Here is a 17,247-nt window from a genome sequence, read left to right as displayed (position 1 = left end):
AGCCCAACTGCCAAAGATCTAGGGTTTCATAGGGGGTTTCAGTGCTGGGCATGTTCAGAACCCAGGGCCTTCGTGCATTACACAAGCACTCTACCAGGGAGGTATGCCCTTTATTTTTCATTTTCCTTAGACTTCATCAAGAGAACCTGATGGCGAGAAGACAATTTCAAGTTAACAACTGGCAGAAATAAACACAGGAAAGCAGAAATGAAGGACGAGACTTAGCACATGGAGGGAAAGACCTTGAGAAGAACAGCTGGTCACATGAAATAAAATGCATCCGAGCACATGGTTAGGAGACACGGTACAAAGAAAATACATCATTATAAACATGTCCCCATGCCAATTCTCTTCTTTCTTTGCTCATGGTTGTTTGGTTTCCTTGCTAAGCCACCTATGGCTAGTAGCTTTGAATTACCAACCTTTCTGCCTCCCAAATGCTGGGACTGCAGGCTTGTACTTAGCGACCAAGTCCCGGTCAGTTTTCTTAAGCCCACTCCTTCATGCATTAATTTTTTTTTTTTTTTTTTTTTTTTTTTTTTTTTTTTTTTTTTTGAGACAGGGTTTCTCTGTATAGCCCTGGCTGTCCTGGAACTCACTTTGTAGACCAGGCTGGCCTCGAACTCAGAAATCCACCTGCCTCTGCCTTCCAAGTGCTGGGATTAAAGGCGTGCGCCACCACTGCCCGGCTTCATGCATTAATTATTCCACTAACTTAAGGGTTCCTGAAATAGGGAGCCTGTATCTCTAGAGTGAACAAGGTATTTTCAAGAGGGAAAAAAATTTTCCTTTAAGAGAAAACTATGGCCGGGCGTGGTGGTGCACACCTTTAATCCCAGCACTTGGAAGGCAGAAGCAGGTGGAGTTCTGAGTTCAAGGCCAGCCAGCAGTCTACAGAGCAAGTTCCAGGGCAGCCAGGGCTATACAGAGAAACCCTGTCTCAAAAAAATCAAAAACAAAACAAAAAAAAATGTTAATACCATATAGTATAAAATAAGATGACCGACTGCAACAGTGAAACAAATCCTTCCACTTTGTCTGGAGACAGTTCAGAGTCCAAAACCCACATTGTAACTAACTGAACCACCAACACCCCAAGGTACAACACTGCTCTCTTTCTTCTGCTTACCTATGGACTGTCCAAAGGCTAAGCAGCTATATAGCACACCCAAGTCTGCAGGAAAGTAACACGAATGTCTCATTCCAAGGCAGCAGACTTTTCAGACATTGCTATGAGAACATAGGGTGTTCTCATAGCCACTTTAATCTTACAATTAAAGTTGACAATATCTACAGACATTCCCAAGTACGTTGGTTAGTTTGCCAACTTGACATAAGCTAAAGTCACCTGGGAAGAGGGAATTTCAGTGGAGAAAATGCTCCCATAAGATCTACATGTAGCCCGTCGTGGTGGTGCACGCCTTTAATCCCAGCACTTGGGAGGCAGAGGCAGGTAGATTTCTGAGTTCGAGGCCAGCCTGGTCTACAGAGTGAGTTCCAGGACAGCCAGGGCTAGAGAAACTCTGTCTCGAAAAACCAAAAAAAAAAAAAGATCTGCATGTAGGCAAGCCTAGGGAGTACTTTGATTCATGATGGATGTGGGAGGATCCGGCACACAGACCACCTGAGTAGGTGGTCTCGAGTTGTATATGACGACAAACTAAGCAGCGTTCCTCCATGGCCTCTAATTTCCTACCTCAGTTTCTGCCCTGATTCCATTGATGGATTATAATTGCCAGGGAAAAATAAACCCTTTCTTTCCCATGTTGTTTTGGTCGGTTTTTCATTACAGCACTAGAAAGAAAGCAGCATAGAATAGCAAGCTGTCTAGACTAGCCCCCTGCATCATTTAGACAATCTAGATACACAAAATGAGCATAGGATAGGGAGGTGGATTATGGACCTGTCCCTTTATTTTTAGAAAGCCAAAGTCTGGGAGAAGTTAGGTGGATCTGGGTAAGGCAGTGGCCTCCAATTTGGTGTAGTGGTCAATAGTAATGCCCTACAGTGAAGCTACTGGTGCCTCAAAGATATCAATGGTCTGCTGTAAAGATGGTTACAATACAGCTTGTTTGAGTGACAATAGTGTGGCAGACTGAGCAAACGCCAAGTCTTTCAAAAAGGAAGCCAAGTTCTTCCTATAGTGAAAAAATGTGAGGCAGAGAAAAAGCAGCTGACCAAGGGAAGTGAAGAAAAGATGAAAGCTATTTCCCAGACCTGACACTGAGTCCCACTGCAAAGTCCAAACAGGCCATCAGCTTATCTATTTTACTTCACAAGGCTCAAGTGCACCATCCAAAGACAAAGTCACGTAGAAGAACCCACTGTTAAGTGCTGGACTACACAAACTAATCCTTCTGGACTAAGAACATGATTCTCCTCACAGAACTGCCCAGGCCAACATCACCTCCAAGGCCTGAAATGAGTCCACCTTTACAAGGTACTACAGAGACCAGAACAAAGCTACCTATTTAGATCACATACTGCTCAAACAAATGAAGGCCCCTAAAATACAAACAGAACACAGAAAGCAGCCAAGGGAGAGAGAGGTCATCTCACCTAGACGCTAGGCTGCTTGCTCAGCAGTAACAATCCAAATGACCAAAGCCCCCCCAGTGAGCTGGGGTAAGGGCAGCATGGGTGGAGGACACAGGGAGACTGACAAGTATGAAAGGAGGGAAATATTCCTGGCCCAGTGTTTTATAAAAAAGATACAAAGCAGGGCCCCAGATGCTCAGCAACCCGCCACAGGGGCTTTACTGAGAGTAGACAGCCTGCCTCCTTTAGTTCTCACAGGACACACCATCACACCGCCATGAGATCATAAAGACAGGCACCTCAGAGACATAGAACCAGTGGCAACGCTACAAGTCATGCAAGGTGGCACCTCAGCCAAGGTTCCAGAAAATGCACAGGAGACCTCCCTCAGGAAGTTCCTTTCATGACAGGGAAGAAGGGACCAGATTATATATATCCACATGTGCTCAGATAAAGAGGTGACTTTATTCAGACTGCTGGGAAACCCAGGCCAAAGGGCAGGGATCCAGACTGGCCATCTCATTGTACACTGTGTCATAATGTTTTTTTTCTGTTGCTCACTGATTACCCTAGGGCCTTGTGACCAGCAGGCAAAACTACTCCTCACCCCAAATCCATTCCACAGTACCCACCCACCCACCCAGCAACCAGCAAGTGAAGCCTTGTGATGAGGGTCCAAGGTAACATCCTGGTGCGCTGAGTTTTGACAGGATCTCCAACACATCCTTCACCTTGGACACAGACAGACGGAGCCCTCCTATGCTATCAGGCCACTGGTCATCCTAGAGGGTTTAAAAGAGAAAAGAAGGTTCCAAGTTCAAGACCAACAAACCAGGCTTAATACCAACCCTAAACTTATATTCTTTTTTAGAAAAACTATTATTACTGTGATTGTGCATGTTTGGGGAGACATAGATGCTATGGCAAGCATATAGCAATTCTGTCGAGTTCTTCCCACCTTTATTTGGGTGCTAGGGACCAAACTCAGTTCACCAGGCTTGCACAGAAAGTGCCTTTACCCACTAAGCCATCTTTACTGGCCTTTGATTTACTTTCTCTACCAGGTGAGTCCTTTAACACTGTAATATAACACAGTCATTTAAATTTCCACCAGTAAGAAGCAGGCAATCTAATTACAAAATACATAAATCTTGAAGTTTAAGATCTCCTATTCAACTGTATTCAAAACTTTCCTTGGGCACAGGCTGCCCAAGGCTGAGACTAGACATTCGAGTTACTAGTTTACACCAGAGAAAAAGACTCCCATTGTTGACTGCTAAGAAACATGAGGCTCTTATGACCTTTGCCAGAAGATGACTGCTCGTGCTCCCTGCTCAAAGACTGTAGAGGCGACAAGTATTCTCTCGGAGAACTGACAGAGTGTGGGAAAGTGACTCCTCTTTGACCCTGGCAATCTCTCGAACTGTGTGCAAGGCCAAGCCTGGATGAGCATACTGGCAAAGACTTCTCGGCACCTGGAAGACATCAAACATTTCCATCATCGCTGTGCCTTCTGCACGTGTCTGTCACATACAGCGTCCCCATCCCATCCCCAGCAAGGACCTCTTTGGGGCTGCCCTGTAGAGACCCCTTTACCTGCAGGTGCAGGGAGAGTCCTAGTCATGGGGGGCTCTGGGTGAGCAGGGTCCCACGCTTCCATGGACTACCCTCTACAGGGTAGGGCTTTCCACTGCCTGGAAGAGAGTGGTTACCCTTCAGCTTCTCAGCCCCCAGGACTTTCAGTTCTACAGAGTAACAACAGGGAGACACCTATATCGCACAAGGTGGACCAGGAGGACACTGGGACTCGGGCCCAGCCAGCCTCCCACCCACTCGCCTCAGTGCCTCAGGTCGGTCTGAAGACAGTCCTACCTGGCGAGGGAGAAAGTAGGGTGCGTCTGTTTCCACAATGATCCTCTCCAACGGGATCTGTCTAAGGGCATCCCGAGCCTCCCAGGCGGAAGAGTAGGTCAGCACTGCTGTGAAGCCCACGGACATGTTAGGGAAGTACTTCAACAAGGGCTCAATGACTGAGTAGCTGCCAGTGAAGCAGTGCCTGTGGGAGAGTACAGTTCAGGGCTTACTCCCAGGCCTCAGCAGCAACCCCTAGCTGCCTCCAGGCCTGCAGCCCCCATTAGTGGATACTAAAAAAGAAAAATTTGCATCCAAGCAGACTCCAGAGCAAGCTGAGAAAGGAGGCAGACCAAACACAGCAAGACCAAGCTGGCATGAGGTTCAGATACTGAACACTACCAGTCCCACCTTCACCCCACAATGTGGGCAGCCATCTGACACAACTCCAGCCATGGCACAGACTGGAGAAGTGTGGGAGAGGAGACAGAAAGAATAAAGACCAGCTCTCCCCAGGTTACAACCACAGTATGGAAAAACATCATGTCTCTGTTGTCAGATGCCAAGAAATGGCAAAGTGAAAATAATGGTGACTAGGTCACAGGTGGATTTGTTTGTTTCAGATAGGGTCTCCCTACAATAACCCTGGCTACCCTAGAACTCACTATGTAGAGAGAGATGGCCTCAAACTCACAGAGATACACCTGCCTCTGCTTTTCAAGAGCTAGGATTAAGAATTTTCTTCTTGAATGTGACAGTAGTTCACGTTCTTAGGCAAGAAATACTGTCAACTCATCTGCAAATCAGGGCTTTGAACAGCCACAACTCTCCATCAAGAGAATTAGTCTTGTCTCTTAGCTTTGGTCCAGCTGTCTCTTTAAAGACAGCCATGGGTTTTTTGTTTTGTTTTTGGGGGGTTTTGAGACAGGGTTTCTCTGTGTAGCTCTGGCTATCCTGGAACTCACTCTGTAAACCAGGCTGGCCTCGAACTCAGAAATCCCCCTGCCTCTGCCTCCCAAGTGCTGGGATTAAAGGCATGTGCCACCACTGCCCAGCAAGACAGCCATTGTTAAAGTCCTGAAAACCCAACCATTTCTCCACTGCACCTCAGACCCTGCTTCAGTCCCCATGGGTGGAAGCATAGTAGATGAAATCCCAGCCCCTTCTGCCGCCCAACAAGATCTAGATTTGGATCCAGCCTCCCTGAATACTGTTCATTCCTTCTGCCCAGCTAAAGCGCTCACTCACATGTCAACCCCTGACCATTTATTTCTAGCCAGGCTAAAGAGCCCCTAACCTTGGCTCCCTCTGTATCTAAGTCCACCTCTGTCCTACACTCCGCATACTCCATTCCCAGGAGCCCTTGTCCGTCTTTGACAGCTCCCCAGTGGCATCCCCAGAAATGGCTCATGCCTAGTACGTGCAGTGTAGGGATGCAAGGGAGTTTCCTAGACTAGGACTGGTTGCCACTGAGAGGTAAAACAACCTGGACCTTTAATGCCACCTGGGCAAATGGAGTTTTTAATCAAGTATGGTGGCACATATCTGTAATCTCAGCAGAGGGGAGACAGGCAGGAGGATCAGGAATTCAAAGCAATCCTCAGCTATAAATCTGAAGTCTGGGGGCTAACATGAGACCCTATCACAAAACAAAAAAGAGCTTTCAAATTCGAGTAAGGAAAAGAAATATAAGCAGTATCTATCTTTTCAGAAACCTTGGAAAGCTCTCTGTATGATGAGCTACTGGACCCTACAGCAGCCACTCCCACATCTGAAAACAGGAAGCCTCTTACAGCTCATTGGTAATTAAAGGGTATTAATTTAAGCTTTTAAAAAATTACTGTATAAGCAGAGTCAAGTGCCAAAAGTTTCCTGTGGTTCTACTTAATGTTTAATTCATTTAAAAAGATCCTCTACACGTAACAGGAAGCCAGGTGTGCTGCACACCTTGTAACCCCAGTATTCTGGAAGCTGAAGCAATGGATGATATCTATGAGGTCCAGGCTAACCTAGGCTTTCAAGATCCTTGTCTCAAAACTGACAAACTTTAATGTAATACAGAGGGAAGAGGTAGAAATGATATAATAAAGTATTCATATGTGAAAATCTAAAAAAAGAAAATAATTTCAAGTTACTTTTAAAATGTAATAAGGATTGAGATCGCAAAAAGCCTCACAAACCACCCAGATAGCATGACTGCTTTCCTGGAGTTTCTGTCATCTGCAGCTAGTGCAGGAATGCCATGTGCCCACTGAAACTGCAGCTCCTAACCTATGGATCTTGTAGTCAGAGGGCACAAATTTTCTCATGATATCCAACAAATCTTCATCAGCTTCACGGCAGTGAATGACCAAGGGCTTCTTCAGAGACACAGCCAGCTTCAGCTGCCTCTCAAACACCTGAGAGAAAACAAAGGGACAACAGCTAATTAGTGGCCCTTCTGCTGTCTCTAATTCTTTGCTTCTAAACTGTACAATAGAATTGTAAACATGATCACCATCTACTAGTCCTTTCTACATTGCCGATTCCTCAAAGCCCTCAAATCACTATCTTGTGCTGCTCACCAACCTGCAATCCTCACTGGTCCCCTAGGGAGACACTATGACCAACCCAGAAAGCAGTAACCCAGAACTTGAGGACCCTGCCCCAGCACCCCGAGGTTTGGTTCCCTGAGCAGCTAGCAAAGAACACTGTGCAGGCATCCAGTAAACAGCAGCTACACAAGTGTGACACTTCAGTGAGGAGCTCTCTGAACTGCTCCTCTTCCCTCGGCACACCTAACCTATGCCACTGGCACTATCCTGGTTTATGGTCTGTCCCTATGACACAAGCTAGAATCATTTGAGAAAATGTCCCCACCATATGGCCTTGTGGGGGATTTCCTTGATTGATGGTTGACATGGGGAGGCCCAGACCTCTGTGGATAGCACCACCCCTAGACTGGTAGTCCTAGGGTAGGTAAGAAAGCAGGATGAGCAAGCCATGGGAGTTAAGACCGTCAGCAGCATTCTTCTAAGGCCTTTGCTTCAGTTCCTGCCTCCTAGTTCCTATTCTAGAGTTCTTGTAGTTATTGTGTTTATAACTACAACAGAAATTCTCAGTAAGATAGAGCCCAAGTGGAAAAGCATTATGTCTCACTATCCTGACACTCTATTTTCCCCCATGTGTTCAGATGTAGTTACTTTATATATGTGTCACATGGCTAATACATTACTACCTGAAGCCAGATATGAAAAGAACCAGATGAAAACCAGCAAGCCAAATTCTGCAGTCAGGATCCCAACACTCCAGTCCCAAGGCCTATACAGCCTGCAGGATGCACATTCGGAGATTTCAAAGGCCTGCTAGCTGCTCTACCACATACATACATACATACATACATACATACATGCATGCATGCATGCATGCATGCATGCTCTACCACAACCACCACCTGGGAGCCAGAAAAGGATGGATGAACAATAGGAGGCAGCGGCACCCCCATCAGAGAAGTACACTGAAAGCCTCGCAGGACTCTTCCCCTACCTAAATGTCAAGTTCAAAAAATACTCAGGAAGAAGACAATGTTATAACTGCTAATAGTCATTATCTCAAATTGAAAGAGAATTAGTCTTCTTCGTACATTTTTGTACTTTTTAAAGTATTCTGTAACAGGCATACTTCATTTTATAAAACCAAAACAAACCTGTGAGATGGTACTATACTTGGAGAGGTAGACCCAACATACAGAGTTAAAGGTCGTCCTCAGCTAGATCGAGTTCAAGGCTACCTGAGATACATGATACCTAACCTCAAACAAGAAAATGAACTTTAAAAAAGTGTGCTGCTGTCAGACAGAAAGCAACTATCTTAGCACTGACACTAGCCATAGAAGGATTCCTATGTGCTGGGCAGCAGACCTTTAATCCCAGAGCTTGTTGAGAAGCAGAGGTGGGAGAATCTGAGTTCGAGGCCAGCCTGGTCTATGTAGTGAGTTCCAGGACAGCCAGGGCTACACTGAGAAACCCTGTTTTGAAAACCAAAAAAAAAAAAAAAAAAAAAAAGTAGTAGTAGTTTCAAAACAGGCAGCAGCAGGAGAGACTGCTCAACAGTTAGGTATATTTCCTGTCCTTCCCGAGGACCTGAGTTGATTTCCCAGATACCAGTAAAGAAGCTCACAAACACCTGGAAATCCACCAGGGCCTTTACTACCCTCTTAAGGTCTTCACCAGCTCCTGCACTCATGTACATATATTCACATATGGACACCACTAAATTAAATTAAATTAATTAAATTAGCTAGGTTTACAAAGGGAAACAAACAAAACAAATGAAATGCTATGGGGTGTGTCTCTGCAGCAGAGCACACTCCTAGCATTTGCAAAAATCCTGGATTTAATCTTCAACAATGCAAATTCCCTAACCAAACTAAACTAACAAAAACAAAACCCTCCACTAATAGAGTTTGTAAATTGGGCATGGTGGCAAGGGTTTATAATCCTGCCATGGGGAGGCTGAAGCAAAAGGACCACAATTTCAAGGCCAGTTTGATATAATGGCAAAATCATACATTAAAAAAAAAGAAAAAGCAGGAGGTATATCTTTAATCCCAGCACCTGGGAGGAAGAGGCAGGTAGATCTCTAAATTCAAGGACAGCCAGGGCTACACAGAGAAACCCTATCTGGGAGGGGGCGGGGGAAATGGCATACTAACAGCCCTTACTGGGAAGTTCAACCACTAAAGAAAATGCCTGAAGGAAAGCAGACTAGAGCCAGTACCTGGTGCTGTTCAGGAACTGGAGTAGTACACTTGTGAGAGTAGTCCAGCCCCATTTCCCCAAATGCCACAGCCTTGGGGTGGCGTAAGGCATGCAAAAGCTTTCTTTCTTGACTCTCATTATAGTATCGTGCAAAATGAGGGTGACAGCCAAAAGCCCCCCAAACCAGATCTTCTTTCAGAAGTTCCTCCCATAGGCCATCAGTCAGTGTCCTTGGATCACAGAAGTCAGAGATGCAGCCTTGAAACTCCTTAGGGAAGGAGCTGCTATAAATCTTTCTGAACTTTGTAAAGGTCCCCTTGAAAGACAGCTTGGAGTAGAGCATGTCTAGATGACAGTGGGTATCGATGAAGCCCTCTTCCAGGCTCAGCTCTCTGTGGCTCCTTGGCAAAGAGCTGGATGTGTGTTCTCTGGTGTGGTGAAGTGGTGTCTCCTCTTGGAATGTCCTCTTCCCCTTCACCTCCTCCTCCTCTGTGCTTCTGGAGAACCGAAGTGAGTGGGAATTCTGGAACCTACCTTCCTGGGCAATGTCTAGGCCTTTGGAGATGCTCTGGGACTTGGAGGAGTGAACACTCAGAAGATCCTGGCTGCTCTTCCCAGCCTGTGCCGAGTCATGGTTGCTGGATCCCACTAATGGATAACCAGGTGTCTTATGGCTGCTAGTCCAGTAGCTGGCATAGTCACACCATGGGCTACTATACAAATGAGGAGGGTACATTACACAGTCAGTGGGGAAGGAAGAGGATTCTGAAACTGCTGAGTATTTCAGTGGGACAGGTTCCTCTTGGGAGAACCTCACAGTGGCCAGCTCATCCACATCTGACCAGTCACTCCCTGAAGAGGGATGCTCCATCACCACCTCTCTGTCTGTGTGCTGCAGAGAAGAAAAGCAACAAGTCAGCTCTCCTATGGGTGACCCAACCCCTCCCTCACCCAATGCTGTGGTTGCAGAATGGTCTCTCCCCCCCAGAACAGACACTGACCTTAATCCCACTCTGCGGTTACAAAGGGTGTAAACTTAGCCTAACTTTGTGATTCAAAGGCCTTTGCAATGCAATCAGTTCAGATGAAAGCCATCAGTGTGGAACCTGATGATTGAACACTGGGACTCAAGGCAGAATTTCTCAGACTCCCTTGAAGCTAGATATTACTGCCTTTCCAGATGCTTCTAAATAAGTGTGAGAAGATTCAACGTGTACAATTTTTAAACCAAGTTCTCAAGAGAAAAGAAGTATATTATTTCCTTTTGTTTCATCTGCTTTCTACTGGCCAATGTCTAAGTAACAAACTCAATTCTATCACCATCCCCAATTTAGGCTATAAGATCGATACTGGGCTGGTGAGATGGCTCAGGGGGTAAGAACACTGACTGCTTTTCCGAAGGTCCTGAGTTCGAATCCCAGCAACCACATGGTGGCTCACAACTACCCGTAATGAGATCTGACACCCTCTTCTGGTGTGTCTAAAGACAGCTTCAATGTACTTATTTATAATAATAAATAAATCTTTGGGCCAGAACAAGCAGGGATGGAGCGAGCAGGGTCGACAGGAGTGAATGGGGTTGACCAGAGTGAGCAGAGGTCCTAAATTCAATTCCCAACAACCACATGAGGGCTCACAACCATCTGTACAGCTACAGTGTACTCACATAAAATAAATAAATGAATCTTTTAAAAAAAAATCGATACTGTATTTAGCAGGGTAGAGCATCAACACAGAAGAAGGCACCAAGATCCCTGCAGTTGGGATGGGACCCATCTTCTTAAGACAAAATTTTATTTTGTTTAAGCCACTATCATGTTGGTCTTTTTCAATAAAGGCAAACCTACACCCTACATTTAATAGAATTTTAAAGCATTTTTTAAAAAGCTGATTTGAAGTTTATTAATAACTGAAAGGAATGGCAGAAGAGAGACACTAATTTCCTGGAGTCCATGTTGAATAAAGCACTGCTTACGATCCTCAGAGGAGCTAGGAGTTAAGAGTTCTAGCCTAGAATTCCTAAGGCCCTGAGTCTGATCCTCCTAATGGTGGGAAACAGAGGTCAGGACGGGGGATGAAACTAAAAATAGTTTCATCTATATCACTTAGGATCAAACTAGAAAGACTAAATGACAAATATATGTAACTAAGAGAATTCAAAACCCAAAAACTAAACCAAAGAAATCTGGTGTGTGTTCATTTACCTTTTGAATATCTGCATGAGAGTCAGAGTTATCAAAAAATTCTAGGGCTGGAGAGGGTTTGTCAATAACTGTCCTTCGGTCCCCAAGCAGCTCCTCACTACTTTTCTTCACAGAATCTATGATCACTCTTCTGTCACTGAAGCTGCTCCTGTCTAGCGCAGACGCTTCCTTCTCCACACTGACCTTCGTATGTGACTCTTCTTTCTGAGAAACAGTAACTGTAACCTTTGCAGCTGGTCCCTCCTCAACGCTCTTGACCAGTTCTTCCCGGCTCCTGGACCGTCCTTCCCCACTCCTGGACGGTCCGTCCCTGCTCCTGGCTGGTCCTTCCACCTTCTTGCTTGGTCCTTCCACCTTCCTGCTTGGTCCTTCCTGATTAGGACAGTCTCCCAAGCTTGCCTTCCCCTGAGTGGTGGCAGCTTCTCCCTTCTTCTTGGGCATTGACTTCCCCAGGATGCCCTGGATGGCCTTCAGGTAGATCATTCTTGAGCCCTGGTCTTGAGGCCTGTCCTTCTTCCTTTTCTGGAACTTGTTGGGTTCCTCCATAGCATCACTCTGACCCTCAGCTTCTGTTGCAAATTCAGAGTTCGTAGAGCGGCAAGAACTATCTTTAGAATCAACCTGGAATTTAAAAGAAACTTTCAAAGGTTTGTTCCAAGAGCAATTTTCTACCTGCTACACTTAGTCGATGACAAGTCATTAGTGGGTCCATCAGCACAAGGGAAATCAAAGTGAGTGTGACAAGGTTAAGACTCTCCCAGAGAGGAGTTTCTCCCTCTCTACTGTGGAAAGCTCATATAATAAATAAGGTTTCAGTCACTTAAAATTCACTTCTAAAATGCAGCATGATCTCCTCTTGCCAGAGTGAGCAGGGAGCATGGAGATGTAACAGTAGAGTTGCAGTGGGAAGTGATTACACACTTCACACTAGACAAAATAACAGTTCATTGTTTTCTCACTGGAAGTGGCCCAGTCCTACTACAAAAATCAGGAAACCTAAGACCCTGACAAAGGATAGGACTGGCTCAATGAACCCAAGTCCCCCGGTCCTAAGTAAGTTCTTTTGCCCCTATGGCCTAACCTTCCTTCAAGTCTTCTCTTTCCCCAAACTGTAACCTTACTGCTAGAAGGGTACTTTCCCAAATATGACCTCAGCATGCACCAAGTCATTCTCACACCCACTCCCCACCTCCAGAAACACAGATAACTCCTCAGCCCTATTCTATCTTCTGTATGCACTCACTCCAAGAGTCCACAGGGGAGCCGCACTCAGCCTAGCATGGTCCAGCCCTCCCAAAGGCAACAGACCATGAAAACCTCCCCAGCTGTAAAACACAGCATACATGAACCCAGGGCATTCTACACTCTCTGCAGCTTGAGGATTTATATTAAGTTCCTCACAAAGTAAATACACTCTCTCAGACAGATACAGTGGCACACGCCTATAATCACAACACTAAGCTAAGGTAGGATGACCACTGTAAATGAGTCAGCCTGGGCTACATATTGAGTTCCATGTAAGTCTGAGTTATGTACTACAACTCTGGTTTCAGAAAATAAAAATAAAAGAAGCAGAAGCAGTGAGATGGTTCGACAACAAGAAGTTATTTCCCTCCAGGCGTGGTGGCATACGCCTTTAATTCCAATACTTGGGAGGCAGAAGCTGGAGGATTTCTGAGTTTGAGGCCAGCCTGGTCTACAGAGTGAGTTCCAGGACAGTCAGGGCTATACAGAGAAACCCTGTCTTGAAAAACCAAAAAAAAAAAAAAGAGAGAGAGAGAGAAGTTACTTCCCACGAGGCCTAATGAACAGGAAGCTGCAGCAGGACACCCCTCCCAGCACAGACAAGAGGATCAGGATTTCAAGGCCAAATTAAGCTGTGAGACCCTCTCAATATAAACCTAAGAGTCAACTTCTGACTTAAGAAATAACAAGAGACCCTGTCTCGAAAAACCAAAAAAGAAAAAAAAGAGATAACAAGAGGGCAAAGTGAGGTGGACCTCAGGTCTGTCTATTAACAGCAGCAGGCAATATATAACTCAGTGACAGAGACTTGCCTAGCATATTGAGGTCCCAAGGCAAACTCAGCAGGGAGTAAATAAAATAAAATGTTGGAACATCTTCCTTTTGAACACTCTGTGTGCTGACACTGAGAGCTCTGAGCTGAAAGCTTGGAGCACACAAAGCCAAGTGTGCACCTGTTGAAGTTAAAGAAGGCAGGGCTGGGTAGGACAATGAGTAAGCAACCTGAGGCGGCCTGGGAAAATGGTCTCATCAATGTCCTTCAGCTGTGCCAGCACACAACACCTGAGACTCAAGACCAACACGGTCACAGGGAAGGAGGCCTACACTTCCTAAGGTCAAGGGGAATCTTCCCAGGCCTCTCATCACACAGCGCCTGGCTCCGTGACCCAAAAGAATGTTGGGCATACAATAACACTCAAGTACTGACTATAACTACCAAAGGAGACCCCAGCGGCCTTCATGAAAGATAAAACCAGGCTAGGATTAGACTCAAACAGATCAGAGGCCATACCCTCAACTAACTGGCAACAGGCAGCATAGCCTGAGCCTGAAAATTCCTGTCCCTGACACTGGGGTTCTGTGTCAAAAATGCAATCATCTAGCATCAATACTGTCCAAAACCCACATGGATGAACTAGTAACAAACTTAAGTTGTATGAGCAAAGGTTCGTATTTACCTGACTTAATCTGAGCCACAGTCAGTACTATTCTGCCAAAGATAACTTTTCAATTCGCCATTATTTGTGAACTTAGAAAAATTCCTCTTGCCCTCCAGAGATCAGGCTATAATCTCTATTAATGAGAAAACATGGGACATGGGCTGAAGATGAAACTCAGTTGTAGAGCATGTGATTAGAAAACAATATACTTGGCGTTGGAGAGGTGGGTATGGCGCTTTCAGAGGACCCAAGTTCAATTCCCAGCATCCACGTGGCAGCTCACGACTGTCTGTAACTCCAGTTCCAGGCAACCTGATACCCTCACACATTCAGGCAAAAGACCAATACACATGAAATAAAAATAAATAAATTTAAAAAGAAAAGAAGCCGGGTGTGGTGGTGCACGCCTTTAATCCCAGCACTTGGGAGGTAGAGGCAGGTGGATTTCTGAGTTCGAGGCCAGCCTGGTCTACAGAGTGAGTTCCAGGACAGCCAGAGCTATACTGAGAAACCCTGTCTCGAAAAACTCAAAAAAAAGAAAGAAAGAAAGAAAAGGGAAGAAAAACACTTAGACAAAGAGCTTTCCGAGTTAAACAGCCAAGACTCTGCTTCATCTATGAACCCACCAAGAAAGTCAAATGCAGTGACACATGCCTGTGCCTCCAGAACTCAGAAGGGAGAGATGGAGGACTGGGAGTTCAAGGTCCTCCTTGGCTACATATGGAGTTCAACCTAGACTAAATGAACCTTTCTAAAAAAGAAACCATCAGGAAAGGTGTTAAACTCCCTTTCCTTAGACTACCTTTGCTGTTTTTCCTAGGGGCAGCCCATCTTCCCCCAAAATGAGACTTTCTCATTGTGTTTACACTCTTCTACATACACACTTTTTAAGACTACCAGAACTCTAAAATCTACATTTTAGTATCAGTAGAAGAGTAGGGACCTTTGTTTTGCAGTTACTGAAGAACCTCACACTCCTAGAACACTGCCTGGCACTCAAAACCTGATGCAGGTCTGCTTTAGAAGCATCCCCCAATCTGCTCCAAGAACTTACAAATCCCGGTGTGTTTCCCCTGCGGAACTAGACTTGAGCTGATCTCCAAAGATAACTACTAATAAACTAAAAAAGTACCCAAGCCAGGTGTAGTGACATACACCTTTAAAGCAGGCAGGGATCTGTGGGATTCAGGACAGCTTGGTCTATAGGAGACCCTGTCTCAAAAATCCAAAACCCTGTTAACCAAACAGAGAATGCCAACATGCAGAAATCCACAACTTTGGTGAAAAGCCACACTAAGAGTCCATTTCCTGAGCTGCAATTCAGAGCGGTTCTAAGTACAAAGACCATTTAATTTTATTTTTAATTAAGTGCACGTATGTGGGTTAAGTGCACATGAAGATAGATACCCATGGGAGCCCGAGGAATGGGAGCTGGAATTACAGGGGCTTGTGAACCACCTGACCTGGGCTCTCAGAACCTGTGTCCTCCTTCAGCAGCTGTATGTGCCTTCTTCTCTCCAGCCCCAAGGGCAAACTCTATAAATTGACCGAAATCTACATCATCTTTCCTGGGCATTATTCCACCTTCCATTGTGCTGATCCTCCAGTTCCACTGTCCATTTACAATCACTCGAAGGTTGCAGAGATCCCTCCAAACTATCTATAATCACTCTCTCTGGGATGGCAGACCACAACCATTATCAGGCTTTCCTAGTAGTTCCAAATGCCACCAAGTTTGAAAACCCCCTCCATACTGAGCTCTACCCCTCAACACCCTCCCCCTCGCCCCCCCCCACACACACACCAGGCCCTCCACAGGAAAGATCTAATTTTTATTCTCTTCCCACCAAATGTCTTCTCTCCACCCCTCAAACCACGTGCAAGGGACTTCACTGTTTGCCAGACGTCGCTGCCACGTACCTTAACGCTACAAGCTTCCTTCCGTAGAGAAGCCATTTCTTCTAGAGAGGAGTGGGCAGGGTGCAGAGGGGACCCCTTGGACGTAAATAGTCTCCGAGGGCTCGCAATCAGGAAGCCAGGGGAAGCGGCCTCACCCACACCTGAGCCCGAAGAGAGAGAGGACGAAGAAGAGGAAGAGGAGGTGCGACGGCGGACTGAGCTCCGAGGAGCGCGGGCCACATCGTCCCCGCGCCGGACTTTCAGACGCTGGGGGCTGCTGGCCCCTCGAGGACGCGACGCACACCTGCGACCTGGCCGGCTGGAGGGGGCCACATTGCCGGGCTCCCGGGGGCGGCTGCGCTTGCTGGGACACCCTTCCGACGTGCTGCCCCAGTGATACTTGACCTTGCGCCGCTCCGACGCCATGGGCACCTGCCAGGGACAGAGGAACGACGATTGTAGCAGCAGCCTTGGCGGCTGCTCGCCTCACACCGCCGGGAAGCCGCTAGGGCAACGGCGGGAATCGGCCCCACTGACCTTTCCCGTTCCTGTCGTCTGCCCATTCCAGTGCTACGGGCTTCGGGGACGCCACAGCGCTCCGAGAAGCGTCCGCGGGCCGAGCGCCGAGCCCGAACAACGCGCAGCCCAAGTCCGCGAGCGCGGCTGTCAACAGCGCGCCACTCCCGAGACGCCGAGGCGCTTCCGGCGCGGCGCGGCGCGGTGCAGCGGTCTGCCTTCCGAAGCCCTGCGCGGGGGGCCGAGCGCGTGCGGAGCCGCCTTTTGGGCCGCACGCGCCCGCAGGCCCCGGACGCCAAGGGCGGGCCGCGGGCGGGGTGGCCGCTCGCCTCCCGCCGCCCCGTCCCGCCCCGGGCCTGAGGGAGCCACTGGCCTCCGGAGCCGCGCGCCGGAAGTCACCTCCGCTCCTCCAGCTGACCCGGCCCAGCGCCGCACCGCGCCCTCATCCAAGGCCTCGGCCCCGCCGCCTACTTCGCAACCTCGGCGTCAGCTCCGCGGAACCTGCCCAGCGGCCGGCGGCCGGCGTGCGGCAGGGGCGGAGCCGGCGTCAGGGACGGCGCCGATTGCTCCAACGGGAGAGGGGCGTGACTTCGGGCAAGACGGAGCGCGCCTGTTGGTCCGACGTTCTGGGGCGTGCCCCTACGCCTCACGAAGCTCTGTGGTTGGTTGGGAGCGATATGTGGCGGAGCTTCTCACGTGGCCCTGGATCCGCGCGAAGGGCCTGCTGGGGACGCCCGGGAGCCGAAAATACCGATGGAGGGTAACTTGGCGGGCCTCTTGGTACCGGACGCGCGTGCCAAACATTGTCACTCACTC

The 17,247-nt window shown here is 47.4% G+C and overlaps 1 protein-coding gene and 1 non-coding gene across 4 annotated transcripts; both read right to left on the bottom strand.

The window, feature by feature from the left end:
• Positions 1-2,971: 2,971 nt before the first annotated feature.
• Tatdn2 (TatD DNase domain containing 2) lies at positions 2,972-17,004 on the bottom strand. Of its 3 annotated transcripts, XR_003956225.1 has the most exons (9): positions 16,453-16,920; positions 15,937-16,347; positions 11,333-11,953; positions 9,148-10,020; positions 6,661-6,788; positions 4,411-4,594; positions 4,135-4,232; positions 3,840-4,013; positions 2,982-3,320 (listed from the first exon to the last, which is right to left on the bottom strand). XR_003956225.1 is itself a non-coding variant. In NM_001347356.1 (8 exons), the coding sequence occupies exons 2-7, from the start codon at positions 16,339-16,341 to the stop codon at positions 3,873-3,875; spliced, it is 2,352 nt and encodes a 783-aa protein (NP_001334285.1). In that variant the 5' UTR covers positions 16,342-16,347; positions 16,453-17,004; the 3' UTR covers positions 2,972-3,320; positions 3,840-3,872. The 3 variants fall into 3 exon arrangements, 2 of the variants coding, with proteins under 2 accessions (NP_001334285.1, NP_001028635.2); NM_001347356.1 differs by lacking the exon at positions 4,135-4,232 and having other exon boundaries at positions 2,972-3,320; positions 16,453-17,004; NM_001033463.4 differs by lacking the exon at positions 4,135-4,232 and having other exon boundaries at positions 2,972-3,320; positions 11,516-11,953; positions 16,453-17,004.
• Mir7042 (microRNA 7042) lies at positions 6,789-6,846 on the bottom strand. The gene has a single exon (NR_106009.1). It is a non-coding gene; the product is annotated as a microRNA 7042 (primary transcript).
• Positions 17,005-17,247: the final 243 nt, after the last annotated feature.

The sequence above is a fragment of the Mus musculus genome, chromosome 6, assembly GCF_000001635.26.
Source record: "Mus musculus strain C57BL/6J chromosome 6, GRCm38.p6 C57BL/6J".
Taxonomy (NCBI): Eukaryota; Metazoa; Chordata; class Mammalia; order Rodentia; family Muridae; genus Mus; species Mus musculus.
This window is presented reverse-complemented; position numbering and strand designations above follow the sequence as displayed.